At 37.3% G+C, this 25,171-nt stretch overlaps 1 protein-coding gene across 2 annotated transcripts in view; it reads left to right on the top strand.

The window, feature by feature from the left end:
- Positions 1 to 25,171, top strand: part of DAB1 (DAB adaptor protein 1) — a 269,541-nt gene that overhangs the window by 207,789 nt on the left and 36,581 nt on the right. For both annotated transcript variants that reach the window (XM_063298018.1, XM_063298017.1), the window contains one exon: positions 8,238 to 8,297. In XM_063298018.1, coding sequence (XP_063154088.1) covers positions 8,238 to 8,297 — 60 coding nt within the window. The remainder of the gene's footprint in view (positions 1 to 8,237; positions 8,298 to 25,171) is intronic.

Raw genomic sequence — 25,171 nt, 5'->3', positions numbered from 1 at the left:
AAGACATGAATTCCATTTCATACTAGTACAGATTTGGATTTTGGATTTAGTTCATAGAGCATCATTTAAGATATCATTTTTCCCCCAGCCTTTTAAAAAAGTTTAGCATACACACACACACAGTTAGCAAATTGATCAGTGAAAGTTGGAATCCACATTGTATCCAAAATGAGATAAAATTATTTTTACTTAGCCAGCAAGATTTTGAGTTGCAGTCTGTTCTTTTCATGGAATTAAGAACGAAGGCAAAATTCTATTCCTGAATTCAGACTACAGTTGTAATTTTGGAAGCCCTTTATAATACTAACAGGTTTTGATCATAAGAGGTATAGGCTTTCATGGCAATTATTTGACTGTATAATACTTTTCCTTTGCTACAATAATTATTATTGCCTATTTATATTTAAGTGCTTTTTCAGCTTTGCAGCAACATTTATTATGGTATTATTCATTCATTTATTTATTTGTGTGTTAATAGAACACATTTCTAGAATGGCTTACAAACTTAAAAAGGCAAGAAGCATCACAACATCAGAAAAGAGTAACAGTTGCTCTGAAGGAACAATAAACCCTCTTCTCCATGCAACACCCAACCTAAAGGGGCCACATAACCACCTTAGTCCAAAGCTTGGGGAAGAACCAGATTCTCATTTAAAGGCTGGAAGGGTATAGGCTATTTTAATCTGGGGGTGGATGCTATCCCTGAGAGAAGGTGCTACAATAGAGAAGTCAGTCTTCGTGTGTCCTTCTCAATAACACAGTTTAGTCCATGAGACCTGGAGCATGCCAACTCTGTCTGATCATACAGATGAGCAGAGTCCCTGGGAGACAGACAGTAATAACTAGGCCCAGGACTGTGTAAAGCAGTGTTTCTCAACTTGGTGGCTTGAAGATGTGTGGACTTCAACTCCAAGAATTCCCCAACCAGATATGCCAAGTTGCCAAGGTTGAGACACTCTGGTGTAAAGTTTTATATGAGATAACCAGTATCTTGACTTGTACCTGGAAACCTGCAGGAAACAAGTGCAGCTGATGGAGGAGCAGTAGTGCAAGGGCATAGTGAAATCTGCCCATGACTCCTCATACGGTTGGAATTATTTCTATTTTTTTTCATAAAGTTTTATTAATTTTCAAGATATAATTAAAACACAAAATACAGAATATAGAGCAGATAGAATACAAGCCTAAAAAAGAAACAAGAGAAACTAAAACAGTGCAAGAATAGGCAGAAAAACATAAAAGACAGGTGACTTCTGACCTTCTCCAGCACAGATATAAAAGCACATAAAAGTTAATCTCTTGCTATTAATTTAACATTTAGCAACATTATTTCTCTAAAATCAAACCACATAAACTTCAAAACCCAAAATCAGAACTTCATTTTTTTCCGTTACAAGCAAATAGTCCAAAAGCAGCTTCCAAACAGAAACAAATCCAGTTACAGTATTTTCTCTTATCAGTGCTGTCAGTTTAGCCATTTGCACCAGTTCCATTAACTTAATCATCCAATCCTCCATTGAGGGAACTTGTGCATCCTTCTGTCTTTGAGCATATAAGAGTCTTGCTGCTGTTATCATATGTAAGAACAGAGTTCCATGTTGTTTCTCAAGCTGTTGGTCCATCAAATCCAAGAGAAACAGCTCTGGTTTCAATTGTAAGTCCACTTTGAGAATCTTTTGGAATTCTTTCTAGAGGTGTACGGATGGTTTAAAAAATTTCTATTTTACATACAGATCCACAATATTATCCCATTTTACATCCAGCTTTTCAGATTTAGTTAATCAAATGCCCCTCTATCATGCATAAATAAACATCCTCCATCTTGACTTGTTGCTAGTACTAACTTGTAGTTTCCAGAGAAAATCATGTAATCTCTTTGATTGTGTTCATCCCGTTTTTGTCCTACCCTTCTTTGTTTCCCACAACATTCCCAAGCATAGTTGTTTTTTCCAGTCCATCATCCTTTTGCAGCGTGTTCAAAATAAGTGAATTTCAGTTTGCCAGTCATCACCTTACAAAAGTAGTCAGACTTTATTGGTCCAAGATTGATTAGTTTTCACAGTCTATCATACTCTTAGTAACAGTCTCCAAATCTATAATTTGAAAGTACCTTTTCTGTCTCTTCTTTCTCACTGTCTAGCTTTCACAACCATACATTTCCAGTAGAAAGACCATTGTTTTAACTGTTCTGATATTTGTTCTGATATAAATATCCATATCCTTCATGATATTAAGTTTGTCATTGCCTTCCTTCCTAGGATAAATCTTTACTTCTCCAGCAATTTTTCCATCTTTATTTCTGAAACCCAAATTCTCTGTTACCTTGACTTCATTGTCAACTCTAGGTTCACAAAGCATGTTTGCTGGCATTATCTTTGGCTTTTTAATATTTAACATTCACCCAGATTTTTAACTTTCAGAATCAACCCTTTTAAGCCTTTATTACTTTAAGCTAACAAGTAATATCATCTGTACATCGCAGACTGTTAGCACTTCAGCTTCCACTTTTGATTCCATCTGACATCTTTTCTAATCCTTCTAATTTTATTATGTATTTGCTGTTCAAGATAAACCAATGAAACACGATGCACCCTCGTCTCACCCTTTTACTTTTCCTGAACCACTGTTTCTACAAATTCAGTTATTTCATACTAGCTGCTGCTTCATTGCAAATTCATTGTACTGAATCTTACATTGATCTTATATTCTTGTCCTCAAATCTATCTTTAACCCCGCAAACCCATGATCTGTTCCACAATTTCTACCTGGATGGTTTCTGGCTGACTGGATTGCATTTCTCCATTTTCTTTTTCCTATTATTTAGTGAATTTATTTCTGATGTACATTCAGTTATGTCCATCTGTGGAGTCTGAGTTAATGCTGTGAAACTGGGATTAGAAATGCTTTTTTTGCAAACTCCTACTGTATATCCTATCTCCTTCATTTCATTTCCTACATACCCAATCTAGTTTTTCATATACTTTCTAGTTCCTTTCCTTACCCAATATTTGGATTCTATCACCCATTGGTAGTACTACATCTTTTCTGATGTTGTATTAGAACCTTTCAAATATAGAATTCTTAAATATCTTTCACCCTGTGTAACTTGGATGTCCCATGGATAGGCACTGATTTTAATAGATATAATCATGCCCTTTATTGGGTCTGTAGTTGAGCACATACTTAGCAATGTCTTTCTTAAGTGCCATAACTGCTTCATCCTTCAAAGGAATGCCTCTGTCTTGTAATCATCTGATTTAAATAACTCATTCCATTTAACATAAATTCACTTACTTGCTTTAATTTAATAGGTTTCATTTCAACTTTCAATTTTTCCTTGGTTCATGGTTCTCACATTTCAGGTTCAAACTGCATGTGCCCTTATAGAATGAAAAAGATTTCTTTCAATAATTGGCACTATCTGTGGTTAAATTTCTTTGAAGCTTTGGTCTACCCACATCACTGTCTCCAGAGCTGCTCATGAAATGTCAGAATTCTTCCTCAGTAACTAGAGAAGTGATGCCTAAGCTCAAGTGTCTCATCCTCTTTCATGTCAGCTTCTCTGAATGTTTCAGCCAAATCTATAGTTTTCTTGGCAACAATATAGAAGTGGTTTGCTATTGCCTTCCAAATTTTATTTTGCAAGTACATTCTCCTTGGGTCAATTGTTTACACACTTGCAGAGGCCCATCTGACTTTTAAAGGTAAAAAGCAACATAATTGTAGCTGGACTCCTTTTAAAAATCAGTGCAATACCTGAAATATTGCTGTATCTCAGCTATAACAGCTCTTGCCCACTTCACCAGTTGCAGCTTCCAAGTAGTCTTCAGCGGTACTATAGCTTCATGTAGAGTGTGCTACTGTGTTGCAGTAGTCCTCTTTAATTGAGAGATTCAACACTTTTCACTGCTATAAATGGCCTGGCACAAAAGAGTCCCCCTCTTTGGGGGAGATGGCGGTAACAAAAATTTGAAAAATAAGTAAATAAATAAATAAAATATTGCATTGAATAATATCATAACTGGCAAGTTAAAACTGTTCTTGGTCAACACCTATAATTTCTTTTTATTTATCTTTATTTGGACTCCATAATAGTAATCTAACAAGACTTGTTCATTGCACAAAAATTTTCTGTACTATTGGAAAAAGGCAGATATCTTAATCTGTTAGATTTATGTCCTGCTACTTCTTCAGGGGAGAGCCAGTTTGGAGTATTGGTTAAGGCACCAGGCTAGAAACCAGGAGACCATGAGTTCTAGTCCCACCTCAGGCACAAAGCCAGCCTGGTGTCCTTGGGCCAGTCACTGTCTCTCAGCCCTAGGAAGGAAGCAGTGGAAAAGCACTCCTGAGAAACCATGCCAAGAAATCTGCAGGAACTAGTCAAGGCAGTTGCCAGGAGTCAAAACTGATTCGAAGGCACCAAAAAGAAAAAGAAAAAAAAATCAAGGAAGCTTACATGGAAATCTCTTTTCATTTTATCCTCACAACAACAAGACTATGAAGTAAATTAGGCTAGAAAGAAAGTTCCATTCACCTAGAAAGAAACAATGGTCAATCTGAACCCAGATCTCACCAGCCCTAGTCCAGTATCATAACCACTACACCACTGATTTTTGAAAACACTTATAGATAAAACAGCAGTAGTATCACTCTATTTTGCTACTAATATTGCTATTATCATTTTATGTTTTTCTCCATAAATATGTCAGTTTTAATACTAAACCTGTACAGAGTAGATTCATTCCAAAAAAGGCAAAGGGATGATCAATATTATTAAATATATCTGCATCTCATTTTAAGCAATCTCTTGGTACAGATCTATATTTATAGGTTGAAAAAGCATTAAATTGTAGCAATTGGCAACTTATGTTGTTGAATTTAAAATATTTTTTTAATAAAGAAACGTTTGTTTATTTGTTTAAAATATTTGTATGCCCGTCCCCCCTCCATATTATATAAAATAACTCTGGGCAGCTAACAACAATTACATAGTAAAAGACAAAAAAAAAATTTAGAAACCTTTTGAGCCACCAAGTGCCAAAACAATCCCATCACATAACCACAAATGCCAGGCTCTTCTCCCCTCCTCACCCAGTTCTTCACCCATGGCCTTCCAGAAAGCAAGGAAGGTAGGGGCCCTCCACACCTCAGTGGGGAGGTTGTTCCACAAACTAGGTGCAGCTATGAAAAATACTTGCCACCTAAGTCCCATGACAACATTTAAGAGAGGGGACCTGAAGAGAGGCCACCCTACCCAATCTAGTGGGAGGGGTAGATGTCCTCAGGGAGAGATGATCTCATAGGTATCCTGACCCCTGCCATAGAAAGCTTTAAAGGTGATAACCATTGCCTTGAATTGCACTTGAGAAGAAACAGAGAGCCAGTGCACAGGCAAACCATGGGGCACCCAAAACAGCACGCACCATCACATTCTGGCACAGTTACTGTTACTATAGCCAATCTCAATAAAAGTAGTTTCAGCCTTCCTGTGGAGTGAATTCCTCGGTATGGTCTACTTAGTGGGATAACATCAATCCTGCAAGTCTGATTATGCTGTACCTCCTTCTACTGTATATAGTTCAAGTGAACTAAGGAGGTGTCTGTCTGAGCCACTTCTGAATATTATCTGTCGGTTGTAGACTTAAAATACGTTTTACCCCTCATCACCCTGGTAACAGAGCTTGCGTATCTCCATCAAGGTTATCTTCCTTACTCTCTACAGAAGAAGTGGGTTTCATCTTCTGAAGGTGGTGGAGCTCCTTGCCTGGAATAAAGAAATCAATAGACATCGCAATAGCTTATCAAAGATACAGATACCCAGTAAATATACATATAGCAATCAGCTTATCAAAGGGACACATAATAGGTTGCTGAGTTCTGGCCACCAGTAGGTTGTCCATCAGATTGTGGTGGGCTGAAGATCCTTATTTTTCTCTCACTAATGTTAACCAGCATGCAAACTGCTGCTGATGATTGGATCTATGCCCTTTGCCACTGACAAACCTCTTGAGCTGTGACCAATAAAGTTGTGGCCCTTTTAACCCACTCTTGTTTGCATTTGTAACTATAGCTTCTTTTCTCATGTAAATACTTGGTGTGGACACAAACTGGATAGACTTCTTTTAATGAAACTATTACGGATAGAGCTAAATAACTCATTCATCCTTTATTCCAGAGGAAGATGTAACTCATCCCATATCCAGTAAGAATAGATCTTAGCCAATTTTATTAGCCAATATTAGCCAAAAAATACAAAGTGAGACACTTCGTATTTTTAGTATGACACCTTTTACCTCATTGTATCAGGCTAAAACTAGCAGTAATTTATGGGTCCTGGGCAAGTTGTAGCAAATACGGTTATAGAACTGATTAAAATTTCAGTGCTGTGGATATATTTTGAGGAGTGCGTTACTGTGATTATTTTTATTCTCTTTCATACTGTATTTGTATTTTATAACTATCTTATGAATTGACAAAATATCAGCAAATTTATAATATTAATTTGACCTAAAAAGAAGCTGAATTCATAAAGCTACCCCATTTGGTCACCTATAGCCACTTTTTCCTTCAATTATTTACCCAATTAAGCATATCTGAATGAATGCTTTTAGGATTGAGATAAAAATCTGAGTAGAAAAAAAAACCCTCTTCATTTTGTAAGCATTTCAGAAGATAGCAGAAATTCTTAAATATGAAATATAGTGAGAAGTAAGCCAGAAACACCTCTACTTAAGAACAAAAAGCAGAGGAGAAATGTATCATAGCACTTATGATCCAGTCTTCCATGACAAAGTAGCTATCATCACAATGAGTGCTATAAAATGTTGAAAGTCCCATAAGGAATCTGCTGTTCTGCCTTCTAAATATTTGAAAAGGACTTGTTATTTATAAATCTATCATATACATTGTGTATCATAAGTTTGTTCCTGAACAGTATAGGACAAAGCTTGTACATGCATTTGGCTTAGGGTGCCCAATAGATATTATAACTCTAAAGCATCTGGAATCTGTAGAATTAAGATCTGTGAAATTCTAATGAAGGAGACAGTAGAAACAAGGAAAGTATCTGAAACACAGTGTTTCAAAACGAGATGCTCTGCATCTCTTTAATGACTAAGAGGAAAATTCCCTATGTTCTTATACTAGCTTTGTGTCCTTTACTTGACTTTTCTGCCCTTACCAATAGATAATAACCCAGCCTTCTCAAGAACAGACTAATGCCTTGATTACTTTCCCCTCTTAGTGTTGTATACAGACTTGTTTCTCTCGTAAATTATAAGATGTATTAATAAGACACAGTTCACATGATCCAGGCATTACATTCTGCTTCATTGAGTTGTTTTCCCTTGACAAAATGTTCCACAGCACAAAGCAACTCTTCCAAGTTTCCCCTCCATAGTCCTTGGAACTATAATAGTACATGTATAAAGTAATATAAAAATCCATTCATAAATAAAATGATGTACAGTTTAACTGGCTAAATAAAAGGTCTCCAGATAGTTAAACATCTTAGTGGAGTATATATTCAAATAAGTAACATACCTGCAAGTAATAAAATAAGAGATTACATGGAACTTGATGAAATATAAAACCTAATCTAATAATTAAGGTCAGAAAAAGTGAGATGAGAGAAAGGTGGTGCTGCCAGTTCAGATAAGTCTAACAAGATGTAAGACAAACTAAGCAGCAGCACCAATAAATAAAATTTAATTTCTAGAGAAAGGATCAGACTGTAAATGAATACATTGGGACAGAAGGGAAAGGACCAATAAGCTAGAATAAGGATTCATTGGAAGGATAAGAAATCAGGAAAATGCACAAGTTTCAAAAGCATCTCTTTTATTGACTCCACCAAAGTTCTTGAATTATTCATCCTCAAATGGGGAAAAAAACCCAGCTTCTAATGAGTACAGAGCAGATGTGAACAAATTATAAGACTCAAATTTCTCCTACAAAGCACTAATTGGACAGCCATTAGTAAAGCATTACCCACAAATAGAAGGTTGACATATTGCTCACCTCCTTTTTCTTCCCAAATAATAAATTTGAGCAATAAATACTGTATGAATCAGGGCTAGTGGAGTTCCAAGAACTACGGAAAAAGGGCATTCATCTCATTCATTACAAGAATGTGTCAGTTTTGCCCAAATCCAGAGTCATGCATATCATCCATTAATCTCCCAACAGAGCTTCCAATATTTTTCAAATTGATCCTAATTACATTTTTCCTCCCACAGGTTCCTACTAGCCAGAAGAAAGAAGGTGTTTATGATGTGCCAAAAAGTCAACCTGTAAGTGTAAGTAGATAATATATTTACAGAAGAAACATTTTCCCAAAATGTGGATGTTCATAAAGTACCATAGCAGAGTTATCACAGCAGGTATTAAAACACATCTGCAGCATTTGCTTACTTTTATAAGCCATATTTACTATATTTACATTTGAGGAAATTAGAAGTAGGAGAGAGAGCATGGGAGCCCTTAAGGGTACAGTCCTATACAAACATTTATGTGGGATTAAAGTGCATTCTAAATCCCACTGCATAGATATCCATAGTGGGGGACAAATGACAAAATGTGCACTATGACATCTTCATGCAGCTACCTTGATTTGCGTACTAGCATCAGTTGTTGGGATGCAAGTATGTAAGGTCAGCATCTGCACAGTAACAATGCCACAGTGTCCTGTGGATCTCATGGACCCATTTTTATAGTAGATGCATTGGGGGGAGTTAGCCCTTCTTCTGTCCAATTAATTTCAGTGGGCCTACTCTAGATCTAGCTTAGTATGTTCTGAACATCTTTATAATATTCATGTTGTCAGAAATTAAGGGAAATATACTCCTTTAAAAGAAAAAAGAAAAATTATAACAGAAAAACAAACGTGAATGGAATAGCCACTTCGATACTTAGTTTTTCTATAGATTATTAAAAAAAAAGAAAAGAAAATGAAGCATGCACTGAATTATTTTTTTATATATACGAACAGGTATATTTATATTCATTTTCTTCTAGTTATTGCTTTCTCTATTAGGCAATTATTTAAAATTCAGTTTGTCTCAAGGTTACCTAGTTTACCTCTGTCTGATTTACATACCCAAGGATATTTAAATAATAGTAGATCCTATGACTGTCTAAATGACTTTGCCTAAATAACTTAAGCAGCAGAAAATTGTTCCCTTATTCTCTCCTTTTAATGCACTGCACTTTATAACAGTGCAGCTGATTTAAGATAGCACTTGTTTTCATTTTGAGGAAGGTTAGCAAAGCTATTTTCTTGTTCTGCTGCTGTATATGAATGTCAGAATTAATCTGCTGTGAAAACAAATTGAATTTAACAGCTACAAACATTTGTATGCTACAAAACTGATTTGTTGTCTATACTGGCTCTGGATATTATGCCACTTTATGCTGTTCCTGAATTTTTTCCTGTTGTGATTATGGTCAGTCTTCCCTAACCTTTTCACGATCACCTTCAAACCAAAATTTCCCAAACTGCTTCCCTCCAGATACGTGGACTTCATTTTTCAAAATTCCCAGCCAAAATCTGGGACCTGAAGTCCAAGACATGTGGAGGGCACCAAATCGAGGAGACCTGCTTTAGATAAAACTTCCCACTCTTCAAATAGATTTGAGCAAAGGCGAATAAAGCAAATTTCACCAAATGACATCTTTCAATATTTTGCATATCTTCTGAATCTTGCAATTCTATCATCATGTGAAATTAAAACTTGCTGAAGTACAAGCTTCTTAATGAGCTGTTTCTCATATTTCCCCTAAAGCCTTCTGATTATACACACATGTCAGGTTTTGCTTGTCATTGGATTTTAGCAACAGGAGGCAAACCACAAATATCTTTCACTGAGCCTGTCACTCAAGATACAATAAAACCTAATCTTCCCATCAACATGTCCAAATTATCTGTTTACAATTTTATGAAGGTTTTCAAACGACTCACAGTGCTATATTAAGATCTATTCATTCCCCATTTTCCTGATTCAGTCCTGGCTGCAATTGATAAATCATTTATTTCTACAAAGAAAAGGTAACCTCTGTCTGCAAATGAGGATATCCGGACTCAAGACACACTAATTTTAATTTTAATGAGTATAGATCCTCTGTAAGATTTCTGTCAGTCTAGATTTTGCTTGATTATAGAGTACTATTAGTGACACATGCAAACACATTTCCACATATTTAAAAAACAAAATGCATTATAGGACAAGTGAGGAATGTGAACCTTCCTGGTGTAGTTGAACCACAGCTCCTATCAGCCCAGCCAACATAACCAAGGGTGAAAGCTGCTGTGAACGGTAGTTAGCATCCTCACAGGTGCCATAGGTTTCTCATCCCTATGAGAAAAAGGGACTACTGCATTTATCTAACTTATTTGACCCAGTTATGGCTGATACCAGTTGAATGGTTTGATTTAAGAGTAGTAGAGTTTATTATGAGAACCATAAAGTTTTAAATAACAGTACATGAATTCTAAAGGTGAGATGTTTGTAATTTTGTGGTTCAATACACAATGTAGCTCAAGGCCATTTTTAAAACAGCAGCAGCATTTTAACAGAGGAATTCATAAGCAGCTAAACTTTTTCCCCTCCTATATTATATTATGCTCTATATGTTTTCTCTGAATGTTGCTAGGTGATCTCTAGCAACATGCATCTCATTTGCATTTGACTGCTTGTACTCCCTTGTCATATTTTAAGTTTACCTTGCTTTGCTTTTCTTGTATCTTCAAAAGTAGCATCCAGATGGCATTCTGAGTAGCATCTGTATGCATTGCCCTCCAGCAATGTAGGCAACTTGCTTAAGCGAGCCAGGAAACCTATTCCACACTCCATACAGATATTTTATCATCCCATTAGTGATGCATTTATTTTTCCTGGGAATTTATATAACATTTGTTGGATGACTATTCTATGAATGCAATAATTCCCAGCTGCAAAACTTACACAAAGAAATAAAACTATTTTTTATAGCATTTGCTACCCCATTCCTTTTAATTTCTACGGGCAAAAATGACCTTTAAACATTTATTCTTTCCTATCTTTCTTCATCACACTTTGTTTATCAGCAAGAGCCAGTGTTATTGGGAGGGGACATGCAGCATGAAGATATGAGGGCATAAAATAAATTTGAGTGAAGGAGAATACTGATCACAGACTTCTTGGCTTTAATAAATCTCTGGAAAAAGCCAAAAACATGGAAGAGTTAAATTTAATTTAATTCAATTCAATTCAAGGGTGTGGGGCTATTCTTGAAGACCACTCAGGAGCTGCACCTGGTCCAGAATGCAGCAGGATGGCCTATTATGGCTACTTGAGGGACCACCTATCTCCAGTAATTTCTGCTTATCCCAAACATTCTGATAGAGTAATCATGCTCCAGGTCCCACAGATTAAACAATGCCACCTGATGGGACTGAGGAAGTGGAGCTTCTCTGTCATGGCACCTGCTCTCTGGAACACCATTCCCCCTAAGATTCATATGGCTCCTATGAATCTAGAATCTATGTTAGAGTGGGTGATGGACCCCTTGTGTGGTGTTCTGGTCTTTTGAATGGTTGTTGCCTTTTTTCGAGACTCTCTTTTTGGTGACATCATGTCTTTGTTTTGAAGGTTCTGTTTTTTATTGTTGTATTTTGTAAGCCCCCCAAAGTCATGACCAATTGGAGTGGCCTCTGAATTCTATAAATAAACAAATATATAGCAAAAATCACTAACACACATTCTCTAGTGTATGAAAAAGATCAACTAACTTAAGTCAGGTCTGTTTTAACCTTCCAAAAAGCACTTGAGACCTGGCTTTTCATGCAAGCATTGGGATAGAGTGAGACTGGACTGGGAGGAGAGTGTTGTGGATTGCATCGGGAAGTCTGGTTGTGGTGCCAGGTTTTTGTCTTTTTGGTTTTACTGGTTTTTGGTTCTTATTGTCTATATATATTGTTTTTATCCTTTGGTTGTCAGCCAGCAGAGTTTGGAGATACACATTTTGTAAATAAATAAATATATATTTTATTTGCTTGAGTATAGTTTTGCGCTTCAGAATTCTTTGCTGATGAGAGTTTCTGAGAGAGTACATGTCTTTGCAGAGCACCTTTGTCTACTTAGTTATACCGACACAAAGAGGCTGTCACATATGTTGGGATTTGAGCCCATTAGAAGCTGTACGCTTAATAGGGACAGATTGCCACTTGGACTAGTGGGGGAGAAAAAATGAGTGATGCTGTGTCTATCTAGCCAGATTTATTTAAAGGCTGATCATCTTAGTTCTGAACTTTCATTTTAATTTATAATCCTAACCATGTCATTGTTGCTTGGCAGTGAAGTACCTTTTTAATAAGCCAGAAGAAAAGGCAGGCGAGACCAGAATATAACAAGCAGAAACTGCAAAACCTATTTAAGTTAGAATGAGGTGTGTATTCACATTTCCATTATGTATGAAGGGTTTCTCTGCAGCTAAACCTCTACTATTAATGACATACTTCTTTCTGCCAGTAGCATCCTAATGGTGCTCCTGTTTTCCTACTCTGGAATCTTGTAGCTTGCCTATTTCCCTGGGCATAAAATGGTTGACTAAAAACTCTGATCTTATTGACATTCCACAATCTGACTTCTTGAGCAGCGGTTTCTCGGGCTTATTATCTCTCTTGGGATCAGTCTTGGCCATTGATGCAGAAGGGTTTCAAATACCTTCTTGCTACAGCACCAGAATTTGCTGTCCAAATCCCAGCTCTGACCTGTCACAGTTGACAAAAAGGATCATAGAGCTTGCTGGGTAGTGGTGAGAGTAGTGCAATGTCTCTCTGTGCAAATAGAACGACAATAATTTTAGTTACACTTTTTCCCTTGGGATTAAAATCTTTACCCCATCTCAGATCTAAACCTTGTTCTGACATTACATATTTCTCAATCACACTTAGTAAGCCTGCTACAGTATCTGTAGGTTTGGAATATAAAAGTTTTAATAACTAAACAGGTAAAAGTGCGTTACGTTTAGTTTCCTGATTTTGAACTATGATATATTTATAATTTATTAGTTTTGCTTTTTGTTTTTGTTTTAACCATCTGCTACCAAAGTCTATGGTTGGTGTTCAAAAATACTGTTCTATGTAAGATCAAATTATATCACAAAAATAGCTGGTGATATTGCATTTCTACAAAAAGTGATGAATAGACCGCACTGTAATTCTTTTAATAATTCAGGAAGAGCCCAAAAAATTTCAGTGCAAAACTGAGCATAAAATACCATTTTAAAAAAATATATGTGGAAGTGCCTTAAAAATAATGTCCATGGGAATACAAACTAAACTTAATTCAATGTATTTATCTTGAGGGATTTAGGAGAAGGAGAATACTATATTTCTAAGACTGAGATGGTCGCAGTAATATCAGATATAGAAGATGTAATCTAACCATAGCCATACTTTATCAGAATCAAATGTTTATTTAAAAAATATTATGGCATTAAGACATTTACTGACATTGCTAAAAAGCAAATGCCACTTTTGCCATTACGTTTATCCTTAAAACATGCATTGTATTCCCATGTTGATGATGATCTTAAATGCAGATGTCCTTTATCTGAGCATTCTTCCTCTGAAAACTGGAATAAATAAATAAACAAACAAATAAATAAATGATAGAGAGTAATTAAGATATACCTTCTTTTATTTAAATTACATGTAAAGGTAAAGGTAAAGGTTTCCCTCGACGTAAAGTCCAGTCGTGTCCGACTCTAGGGGGCGGTGCTCATCTCCGTTTCTAAGCCTTTAGAGCCGGCGTTGTCCATAGGACACTTCCGGGTCATGTGGCCAGCATGACTCACGGAACGCCGTTACCTTCCCGCCGAAGCGGTACCTATTGATCTACTCACATTTGCATGTTTTCGAACTGCTAGGTGAGCAGGAGCTGGGACGAGCAACGGGAGCTCACCCCGCCGCGCGGTTTCGAACCACCGACCTTCCGATCGACAGCTCAGCGGTTTAACCCGCAGCGCCACCGCGTCCGTAAATTACATGTAAATGAAATGAAATCATGTTTTGGCTTTTGACCTGGCCCATTCCATTGCTTTTCAGACTGAGTTTCAAAGGCCTTCTGCATTTCAGACCAGAGAAGGCTGTGCATCCCTGCTCTTCCTGACACATTAACCAGCCTCTTAATACAATTGCTGTTCAGCAAATTAATGTCGCTATACCTTTCTGAAACAACTCCTTGAAAATATGCCATTCATTTTTTCCTATGTTGGTCATTTCTAGTTCTGATATCAGTCCGACCGTGTTGCGTTGTATTGCAGAGACTTCGTTCATCTGTGTCTTCCTTCTCAATATATTTACCAGCTCTGAATCTGGACACTGCTTCAGACAGAAAATTGGTATAGGAAGAAGAGGCATAGAATGTAAGAGCAAGGGAGGAACAGTAGGAGAAATGGTTTATGGTAAGAAAAAATAAAGGCACAGTGGGCAGTAAAGCCAAGTACCAAATATGTTGAGGATTCATTCTTCTTTTTTATGTGATGGAACTTCAATTTGCTGCACAACAGACACCCTGTAATAGTGGGCATACTCAGAAAAGAGGGCACGAGCCCAGATTGTAATGGAAACAGCTATCTTGTCTAAATGACAACAATCGATAAAACTCCTGTGAGCATGGCAGTTCAGAAAGGCAAACCACTCTTCATAAATATTTTTTGTGTGTCTAGAATATTGTGTGATTTCTTTCAATTTTTCTTTCTTTTCAGATTTGCTGAGAAAGATAGGAAATTGTAACATGCATCACTTTTTAGTTTTACAAAGCTTTGAAGGGATGTTTTTCTTTAACAGAACGTTAAGTCAATGACAAGTAGATCTGCAAATCAAAATAGGGACTTTATTAAACGAAAGGGCACAGCGGTGGGTTCCCTGCTGGGATTGGGAGTTGACAGGTGTGGTGGGATCTCTGATATTAACATGGGTAGTTAACCAGTGAATTTTACTGCCTAGTGAAGCCTAACCTCATTGCCTATCAGAGATATTTTACTGTGGTAAATGTTTCTGGTTGTCATGCACTTTCTCCGCTCTCAAATTTCTTGAATGTGGCCAGCCACAACTTTGCTATGTCTTGTGCTAATGGAACGTTACACTTCTGATCTGATCCTGCCAACACAACTGAAACTGCAACTTTGCTTATAACACTTTGAATGTGGGTTCAAGGCTGGCTAGTCTGCTGTGCACGGTTAGGTCAGACAAGCACACCTTCTTGGGTCAAACCTTACTTTTAAATTCTGAGTTATATTTTGTACCAGTTAGTAAATAAATGCCTGGCTAATACCTGTAGGCTTTGGTCTAAATGTTTACTCTTTTTAAAAATAAAAAGCAAGCAGGCTACAAATGCCATTCTTTCTCCGTGGCCTGCCTATCTCTGTGGCATCTCACTGTGTTTTCATATTTCTGCCAATTTAGCCCCTAAAATAGAACAACTTAGGCTTTTTTTCTGGATAATTTGGAGGCTACCATCCTTCTCATCCATGCGATCTCTATCTTACAAAAAGCACAAGGATTTTAAAAAAAATTCTTGAGTGCACTAAAATCCTTAAAAATAATAGTTGGAGCTAAACAAAACATCCTCTAAAGCATCTACCATTCCTGCTGTTTTCACTTCATGCTAGCAGAGAGAAAATACTGCAGATATTCCCTATTACAGCCTATGGGCCAGCTTTTTTTTTTTCAAATCTTGAATCTAATTTAAATTTACTCAGAGCTGATTCAATGTAAATCTAGTTTCAGGTCCTTTAAACCAACCATTGCTACCTTTTGTCTTTGTTTAAAATTTTTCCCATTGTCATGAGAAAGGAAGCAGAGAATAAATCTTCTTGAGACTTTCCTAATTTGGCCCAGAACTGATGGAATTCATTCCTTCTTTTTGCTCTAGCTGAACAGGTTATAAGAACACCATTCTTAATGCAATGTATTGAATAAATATATTTAATCTTAAGATGGTATGTTTCGCATTTACTCACTTGATTATCTATCCTATTAACTCAGAAGTTTAAATTTGTACTTGAAATATATATTAAGAAAAGTAAATAGCATTAAAGAAACTGTTCCTCTTATTTGTATCTTGAATAGAATATAAACATATAAATATATGAAATATAAAAGAATAAAATAATATGGTTGGTAAAATTGAAAAAAAAAGCAATTTCATGAAATGCTGTAGATCCTGTCAACCTGGACGTTTGTTGTTTATTCGTTTAGTCACTTCCGACTCTTCGTTACTTCATGGACCAGCCTACGCCAGAACTTCCTGTTGGTCGTCAACACCCCCAGCTCTCCCAGGGACGAGTCCATCACCTCTAGAATATCATCCATCCATCTTGCCCTTGGTCGGCTCCTCTTCCTTTTGCCTTCCACTCTCCCTAACATCAGCATCTTCTCCAGGGTGTCCTGTCTTCTCATTATGTGGCCAAAGTATTTCAGTTTTGCCTTTGATATCGTTCCCTCAAGTGAGCACTCTGGCTTTATTTCCTGGAGGATGGACTGGTTTGATCTTCTTGCAGTCCAAGGCACTCTCAGCATTTTCCTCCAACACCACAGTTCCAAAGCATCTATCTTCCTTCTCTCAGCCTTCCTTATGTTCCAGCTCTCACAGCCATATGTTACTACGGGGAACACCATTGCTTTAACTATGCGGACCTTTGTTGTCAGTGTGATGTCTCTGCTCTTAACTATTTTATCGAGATTTGTCATTGCTCTTCTCCAAAGGATTAAGCGTCTTCTGATTTCCTGACTGCAGTCAGCATCTGCAGTAATCTTTGCACCTAGAAATACAAAGTCTTTCACTGCTTCTACATTTTCTCCCTCTATTTGCCAGTTATCAATCAAGCTGGTTGCCATAATCTTGGTTTTTTTGAGGTTTAGCTGCAAGCCAGCTTTTGCACTTTCTTCTTTCACCTTCATCATAAGGCTCCTCAGTTCCTCTTCGCTTTCAGCCATCAAAGTGGTATCATCTGCATATCTGAGATTGTTAATGTTTCTTCCAGCGAATTTAACTCCAGCCTTGGATTCCTCAAGCCCAGCATGTTGCATGATGTGTTCTGCATACAAGTTGCATAGGTAGGGTGAGAGTATACAGCCCTGCCGTACTCCTTTCCCAATCTTAAGCCAGTCCGTTGTTCCGTAGTCTGTTCTTACTGTTGCTACTTGGTTGTTATACAGATCCTTCAGGAGGCATACAAGATGACTTGGTATCCCCATACCACTAAGAACTTGCCACAATTTGTTATGGTCCACACAGTCAAAGGCTTTAGAATAGTCAATAAAACAGAAATAGATGTTTTTCTGAAACTCCCTGGCTTTTTCCATTATCCATCGGATATTGGCAATTTGGTCCCTAGTTCCTCTGCCTTTTCTAAACCCAGCTTGTACAACTGGCAATTCTCGCTCCATGAGTTGCTGAAGTCTACCTTGCAGGATCTTGAGCATTACCTTACTGGCATGTGACATGAGTGCCACTGTTCGATAGTTTGAACATTCTTTAGTGTTTCCGTTTTTTGGTATGGGAATATAAGTTGATTTTTTTCCAATCTGATGGCCATTCTTGTGTTTTCCAAATTTGCTGGCATATAGCATGCATTACCTTGACAGCATCATCTCACAAGATTTTGAACAGTTCAGCTGGGATGCTGTCGTCTCCTGCTGCCTTGTTATTAGCAATGCTTCTTAAGGCCCATTCAACCTCACTCTTCAGGATGTTTGGCTCTAGCTCACTGACCACACCGTCAAAGCTATCCCCGATATTGTTATCCTTCCTATACAGGACTTCTGTATATTCTTGCCACCTTTTCTTGATCTCTTCTTCTTCTGTTAGGTCCTTGCCATCTTTGTTTTTGATCATACCCATTTTTGCCTGGAATTTACCTCCGATGTTTCTAATTTTCTGGAAGAGGTCTCTTGTCCTTCCTATTCTATTGTCTTCTTCCACTTCCATGCATTGTTTGTTTAAAAATAATTCCTTATCTCTTCTGGCTAACCTCTGGAATTTTGCATTTAATTGGGCATATCTCCCCCTATCACTGTTGCCTTTTGCTTTCCTTCTTTCTTGGGCTACTTCTAGTGTCTCAGCAGACAGCCATTTTGCCTTCTTGGTTTTCTCTTTCTTTGGGATGTATTTTGTTGCCGCCTCCTGAACAATGTTGCAAACTTCTGTCCAGAGTTCTTCCGGGACCCTATCTACTAAGTCCAGTCCCTTAAATCTATTCTTCACCTCCACTGCATATTCCTTAGGAATATTAGTGAGCTCATATCTAGCTGATCTGTGGGTCTTCCCTAATCTCTTTAGTCTGATTCTAAATTGTGCGATAAGAAGTTTGTGATCTGAACTACAGTCAGCTCCAGGTCTTGTTTTTACTGACTGTATAGATGTCCACCACCTTTGGCTGCAAAGGATGTAGTCAATCTGATTTCGGTGTTGTCCATCTGGTGAAGTCCATGTATAAAGCTGTCTCTTAGGTTGTTGGAAGAGAGTGTTTGTTATGCAGAGTGAGTTGTCTTGGCAAAATTCTATCAGCCTATGTCCTGCTTCATTTTGTTCTCCCAGGCCATGCTTACCTGTAATTCCAGGTGTCATTTGACTGCCCACCTTAGCATTCCAGTCTCCTGTGATGAAAATAACATCTCTTTTAGGCGTGTTGTCCAGTAGGTGCTGCAGATCCTCATAGAACTGCTCTACTTCAGCTTCTTCAGCATCTGTGGTTGGGGCATATATTTCGATCACTGTGATGTTAGATGGCTTGCCCTGAATTCGAATTGAGATCATTCTGTCGTTTTTTTGGATTGTATCCAAGCACTGCTTTAGCCACTTTACTATTAATTATGAAGGCTACTCCATTTCTTCTGTGGTCCTCTTGTCCACAGTAGTAGATCTGGTGGTCATCTGATGTGAAGTGGCCCATTCCAGTCCATTTCAGTTCACTGACGCCCAAAATGTCTATCTTTAATCTTGACATCTCACCAATAACCACATCCAATTTGCCCTGGCTCATAGATCTGACATTCCAGGTTCCAATGGTGTGTTGATCCTTAGAACATCAGATTCGCCGTTCACCACCAGCACCGTGGGCCGCTAGCCATCCTTTCGGCTTTGAGCTAGCTGCGTCATCACGTCTGGGGCTAGTTGAACTCATCCTCTGTTCCTCCCCAGTAGCATTTTGACCATCTTCCGATCTGGGGGTCTCAGCTTCCAATGGTATACCGACATATCTCTGGTTGTACTGATCCATTTAGTTTTCACGGGAAGAATGCTGGGGTGGGTTGCCATTACCTTCCTCAGGGATCGCATTTAGTCTGACCTCTCTGTCATGACCTTCCCGTCTTGGGTGGCCCTTCACGGTTTAGCTCATGGCATCACTGAGGTGCTCAAGCTCCAGCACCACGACAAGGTAACGATCCTTTGCTGAAAGCAACCTGAACATAGCACATTTCAAATTAAAAATGTAGTACGGTATTTTGCTTACTTTTTGGAAGATCTATTTGGGTGGAAAAGCTGGTTTTAAGGATCACTAATCTGTAAAAATGAATTTTAAACTCCTTTCAAATCGTATTTAGACTATAAGATATTAACAATGAATAAGCACTATAATACACATATGTGGGCTGTTCACACTTTGAAAATTAGTCCGAAGTAGAGCTTCACATCTCATGCAAGCCCAGGCACATTCTGTCTCCACTTCATTAAAGCAGTCCATATTCCATATCAGCCTTAAAAAATGAAGTAGCTGCTTTAAGAGTCATATAGAATTAATCCTTAAAGCAACCCACCTTTTTTTGTAGATGCTTGAAAAAAAGACAGGATGCTTTAATTAATAGCAGAGACATGCTATGCTTACTTAAGGTCCACAATACTTCTTCTAAAACATCCTTAAGCTTGCACAGCTGTAATAGATATACCCTAAGACTGTTGAAGATAGAGGATATCCTAGACAGGAAGGACTCCTCTGAATGTGACTATTAATTTTTTCTTAGACAGCTTCTTCCCGTTGAGTGGGACTTTTTCAGGAAAACTTCTTAGTGGATAACTGCCATGCTGATTTCCAATTATGATGTTAAAAGCATAGGTATTGGAATAGGATGAATGAATTTCTGTGATACAGAAGCTATAGAACATGGAGAACACATCTATTGTGATTCAAGGAACTTACAGAATGAATGCCTTGAAATCATTTAAAAACTTTGTTATGAGAGGAACAATGGCAACCCTGGGAAAAAATATAACACAGGATCCTTCCAGTGACTTTGATTTCCTAGCATAGGATTAACTAGCATAGCCCAGGCATAGACTACAATAGCCCCATACCCCATATTGTACCAATAAATATCACTTATTGATAAATTGTCAAGGCCATCTCTTATAGAAGCAATAATACATTCAACTGAATTGTTTAAATATTTACTATTGATACATTTCCTGTTTTTCTTTCCATGTATTAATATTAGTTCTCTTACGATATTGCTATTGATATAGTGTGCAAATTGTGGATTATGAAGGAAGTCAGATATGTCATCCCTTAAACTTTCTGTGAAACAGCTTTATGAAGATGTCTATGTTTCCTCTGACATAATCATCTGAAGTTTTAATAGCATGCTGTTCTACTAGAAGCAGCTAGGGGACTTAGAGTTCTGTATACAGTAATTAGATAGTGTCTTGTGAATATTTTAGTATTGGTTCTTCAGTAACTATATGTTGTTTGATGAAGCAAGTAATTTAGAAATCCAGCTCATCCTGGAAGTAGACTGTTAGGATAGATTAGGTAATTGAATGCTAAGATGTGCTGGTGGACAATACCTCTCAGCTATATGAATATAAAACAAAAAAGAAATTTATGCCTTCAAGTCAATCTTGACTCCTGGCAACCACCTGGACAAGTCCCTGCAGTTTTCTTGGCAAGATTTTTGGAAGTGGTTTGCCATTGCCTTCTTCCTAGGAGTTGAGAGAGGATGACTGGCTCAAAGTCCTCCAGCTGGCTTTATGCCTAAGGCAGGACTAGAACTCACAGTCTTACCAGTTTCTAGCTTTGTGCCTTGATCACTACACCAAACTGATATATATGTGAATACAGCCACCCCTTGTTTATCGGCTACCTCGTTTAGTGACCATTTGCAAATACGACAGTAATAAAAAAAGAGAAATAATTTTTCCAGCCAATGCATACACTTGTGTCCAAATTTCATGCCCCTGAAAACAACGCATGCCAGAGTGAAAGTAACACTGGCATAGCTATTATAAGAGAACTTTATCTAAATGAAACAGCAGCAACCAGTGATCTTTGCAGTCAATCTCTCTCTCTCTCTCTCTCTCGTGTTTGCTTAGTGAGCATTTTGCTTCTGATTTAAGGAACAGATTGATGTCACTAAATGAGGAGAGGCTGTATAAAAAGGGATATATATATATATATATATATATATATATATATATATATATATATATATATTAGGAAGGAGCATGGATTACTACCACTTCCCCCTCAAATAAACACCCTGAACTTAGACCTGACCTGACATAGATTTCTTGAGACATTGACATTATTAAAATATTTAATAAGACATTGACATTATTAAAATTAAAATCACTGGCAGTGATGGACAAAGCAATTTATAAAAATCAAGCTATGGAAGAAGAATAAGAAGAAATATGGCAAAATTTTGTGGAAATAATATGCAACAGAAAAAAGGAACTAGTACTGAAGACCATCTGTTGCTGTTTCTCTATATCCTTCTAATTTTTTTATATCACTTCCTTTTCTGTTTTTCACACTTCCTTACGTTTCTAACTTTTTTTGTATTAATTTGATTTTCTATTTTATTATGAAAGAATTTTTTTTACTGAGCAGGTTGTAATTCTTTCATTATGTGGAAAGCGTAGTCATGGGAAAACTATCTTTCTGGAAATAATACAGAGACCAGAATTTAGAGGTGAAATGGACAATGGCTATGTATATTTGAAAATGATTCAGAAGTGCTTAGGATCTTGCTGTATCTCCCTGCTATTCATCAAACTAGCCCAACTTTTCCAGGCTTCTGCATGACTCTGAAAAGAAACTGTAGCTGCTTTAAGAGTCAGCTCATTAAAGTAAATGTGCTTCTTAAAGCAGCCACAACTGTTATTCAGGCTTGCACAGTAGCCATAAAAAAAGTGGGGCTGTTTTAATGAATAGCAGAGAAATGCTGTCTTCATGCATGCATGAGGTCTGAAGCACTTGCCCCAAAACATTTTCAAAGTATATTCAGGTCTATTATGGAAAGAAATAAGTACTGAACCGCACAGAGTGTTATTTCCGAAGCTTCACTTCCTTTCTGAGCTGGCTCTGCAATGTGTCTATACTTATTCTTTTCATGACTTTCCATTCTAGACATTCTTTTCTCAACCCCAGTATCATGTTGCAGTGGGAGGGAAATTTTGCTATACATCATAGTTGAAAAGAGGAGAAATGCTTTTTAGGAGCATTATTCATAACTATCCTCCTTTTCCGCTCAGGTTTCCACATTAACAGAGAATTAGGATGAGATTGGCCATTTCATTTCTGTTCAGAACACTGGAATCCAGTGCAATCTCTCGTCTAGAGGCAGGAGGCAGGGAACTTGACTTCACTGATCCTTCTTTTCCATGAAGACCCTTGTCCCATGCTGCTCTTAAAGTTCCTGAGGCCTCCACTGTCATTAGTCACAGATCTTGTAGATAATCAGAAAGTTGTTTCTCTCATCCTATGAGAGCAGAACTAAGTGCTATTTTAGATTCACCCTAATATATTTTCATGTACTCTGAAAAGCCATCTGCTTTCTATGTGTATATGGATACTAATTGCAACATAGAGAAAGCTATGTGAAAGCCCCAGTGCCCTTCACTTTCACATGAAGAACAATAGGAGGATGGGGCTGGAAGCCATGAAGATTGTTGAAGGCTGAAAGTTTGTTGAAACTTGAACCTCTTACCATTATCAGAAGGATTAATTGCAGCCAGTTTTTTCAGCTCTTAGGGTTTTTCCCCCCAATATATGAAACTGCCTTAATTTGATCTATCTAACTCAGTGTTGTTTTCACTAAAGGAAAGAATTCACCAGGATTTCCTAATCACAAACAGAGATTTCTGAGATGGAATCTGGGAATTTTCTACAGGAAATCATATTCCATATCACTGAGTTTTGGTTCTTGCTCTCTACCTAAATTTGCAGTTTGGTATGATTAAGGAAAGAAGAGAGAAAGTGATGTCAGGAGATTTGCACCACACCATTATGTGTCTGTCAAGTGGAAGACATTTGGCTTGATTTATAGCATCAGAAAGGTCAAATGAATCTTTTGAATTTCCTGTTTCCAAAAATTGTTGCCATTACTAGTAGCAGTTATTATTAGGCTTGAAGTATTCTATCTGAACTCTTCTGGTACATGTAGGGAGTCAGGGGAGAGTGAAAATTAAGGTTAAATTCATCTTTGGAAGATCTACATTAAAGAATTTTAAGGGAGGGAGGGAGTTACAGTGTCAGGCAACAAGCAAGTTGAGTACATGTTCTTTCTTAAAATTGAAATATTTTAACTGTGTGCAAATACTTTTGCATGTAGGAACAAAGCATTTCTGCTTAGCCCAGCAGAGATTCTTAGTTGAAAGTGATAAAATGTCCTTGGGAATGCTGCAGCATCATGGTCCACCTTATAATAAGGAACCTGGAAATAAATTGCATCCAAAAAGACTCTTTCCAGACTGTACCAGCAGGAGCTCCAACCATTTATTTCTTAGAGGAGAGTAGAAATAAGAAAAGAATATTAACCTTTTGAAATGTCTCGGCATCATAGCATGGAAAAGAATCAATTAGACAAGAAAATAGTGCTCACAGAATTTAACTAATCAAAAAAACTCAGTCAATCACAGGGTCTTGAGGGAAATGTAGTGTAAAGACAGCAACACTTTAATAGTATTATAATATTTTCAGTGTGGATTTTGGTTTATTTTTGGTCAGAAGTTTATACGATGCAGGGAATTACAAGCATATTCTCTTCAAAATGCTTGCTTCGTGCCTAATATAAACAGGCCTGCATTCTCTGCCTGATTTCATCTACCTTTACTGCTCTACCTTTACAGCCATTTTTTTTGAAAGAAGAAAAATACCATTGTCACAGCAACATTGCTGTAATTGTTGAACAGAAATGACATTTCTCTTCAATATAAACTGCAGAGTCTATTAATAAGCAGGCTGTGTTGGTGTAAATAATGTTGTTCAGCTTTGTAAGAAATGTATCTATGCTTTCCAGAGAATGCATACATATCTGCAGCACAGTCATTCATTCATTCTTAATAATCTGTGAGTTACTTTCAAGAAACATTCCGACTATATGAAGAGTGAAATAGGTAATTACAAATAGCACATGGCCATGCATATTCATAGGAAGTGTTATCAATTAATGTTGGATCTGAATCCACCGTATTTGTATGATATTCTGGGTGATTGGTTTTATAGCAATATAAAGTTGTAAACTGAGCTGTCCTAACTGTTGAGCAGTGTGAGATAATCACTCATATAATCACAAAATCACCCAGGTAGTGATTTTGAAGTGTGTAAACAGCAATGCAAAGGTGTTGCTACCGAGTCAGTTCAACACTCTTAAATTAAATTTAAAGAAGCAGTTAAACAGCTGCTCTCAGATGTTTTAGAGGATGCTGTCCTGCTACCAGTACCATGCAAAATTCAACTACAAGCAATTTCTGATATACTGTCCTTAATATACCATCTTGACTTTTTCTTCGGGCTGAAAATCTTGGTTGTGAGGCATCGGTTATCAGGCTTTGAAGCAGGCACCACTAATCCACAGCAAAATATATGTATTTTATGCTCAACAAAAAGAGTATAAAGGGAAGGAAGAGGTATGGTAAAAACAGTAAATCCAAGTTCATTTACCTCAATAGTTTTGCCTGAATCTTCAGCATTAAAAAATACTTAAGGATCAAAACCCTGCCCATACCATCATTAAGTTAAAAAAACCAAGATTTAGCCCTTTATTTCCTTTGCAGTCCTGCCACAAAATGCTTGAACAGCCCTCTGAAGCTGCTTCCTTGCTGATTACCTGCTTTGAGAAAACAGTCAAATTATAATATTTTCTAGCATGCATGTCTTTTGTTGTTCACTCATTTTTAAACACTGT

The sequence above is a fragment of the Candoia aspera genome, chromosome 3, assembly GCF_035149785.1.
Source record: "Candoia aspera isolate rCanAsp1 chromosome 3, rCanAsp1.hap2, whole genome shotgun sequence".
NCBI lineage: Eukaryota > Metazoa > Chordata > Lepidosauria > Squamata > Boidae > Candoia > Candoia aspera.
Note: the sequence above shows the minus strand (reverse complement) of the source record. Positions and strands in the feature narration are given on the sequence as shown.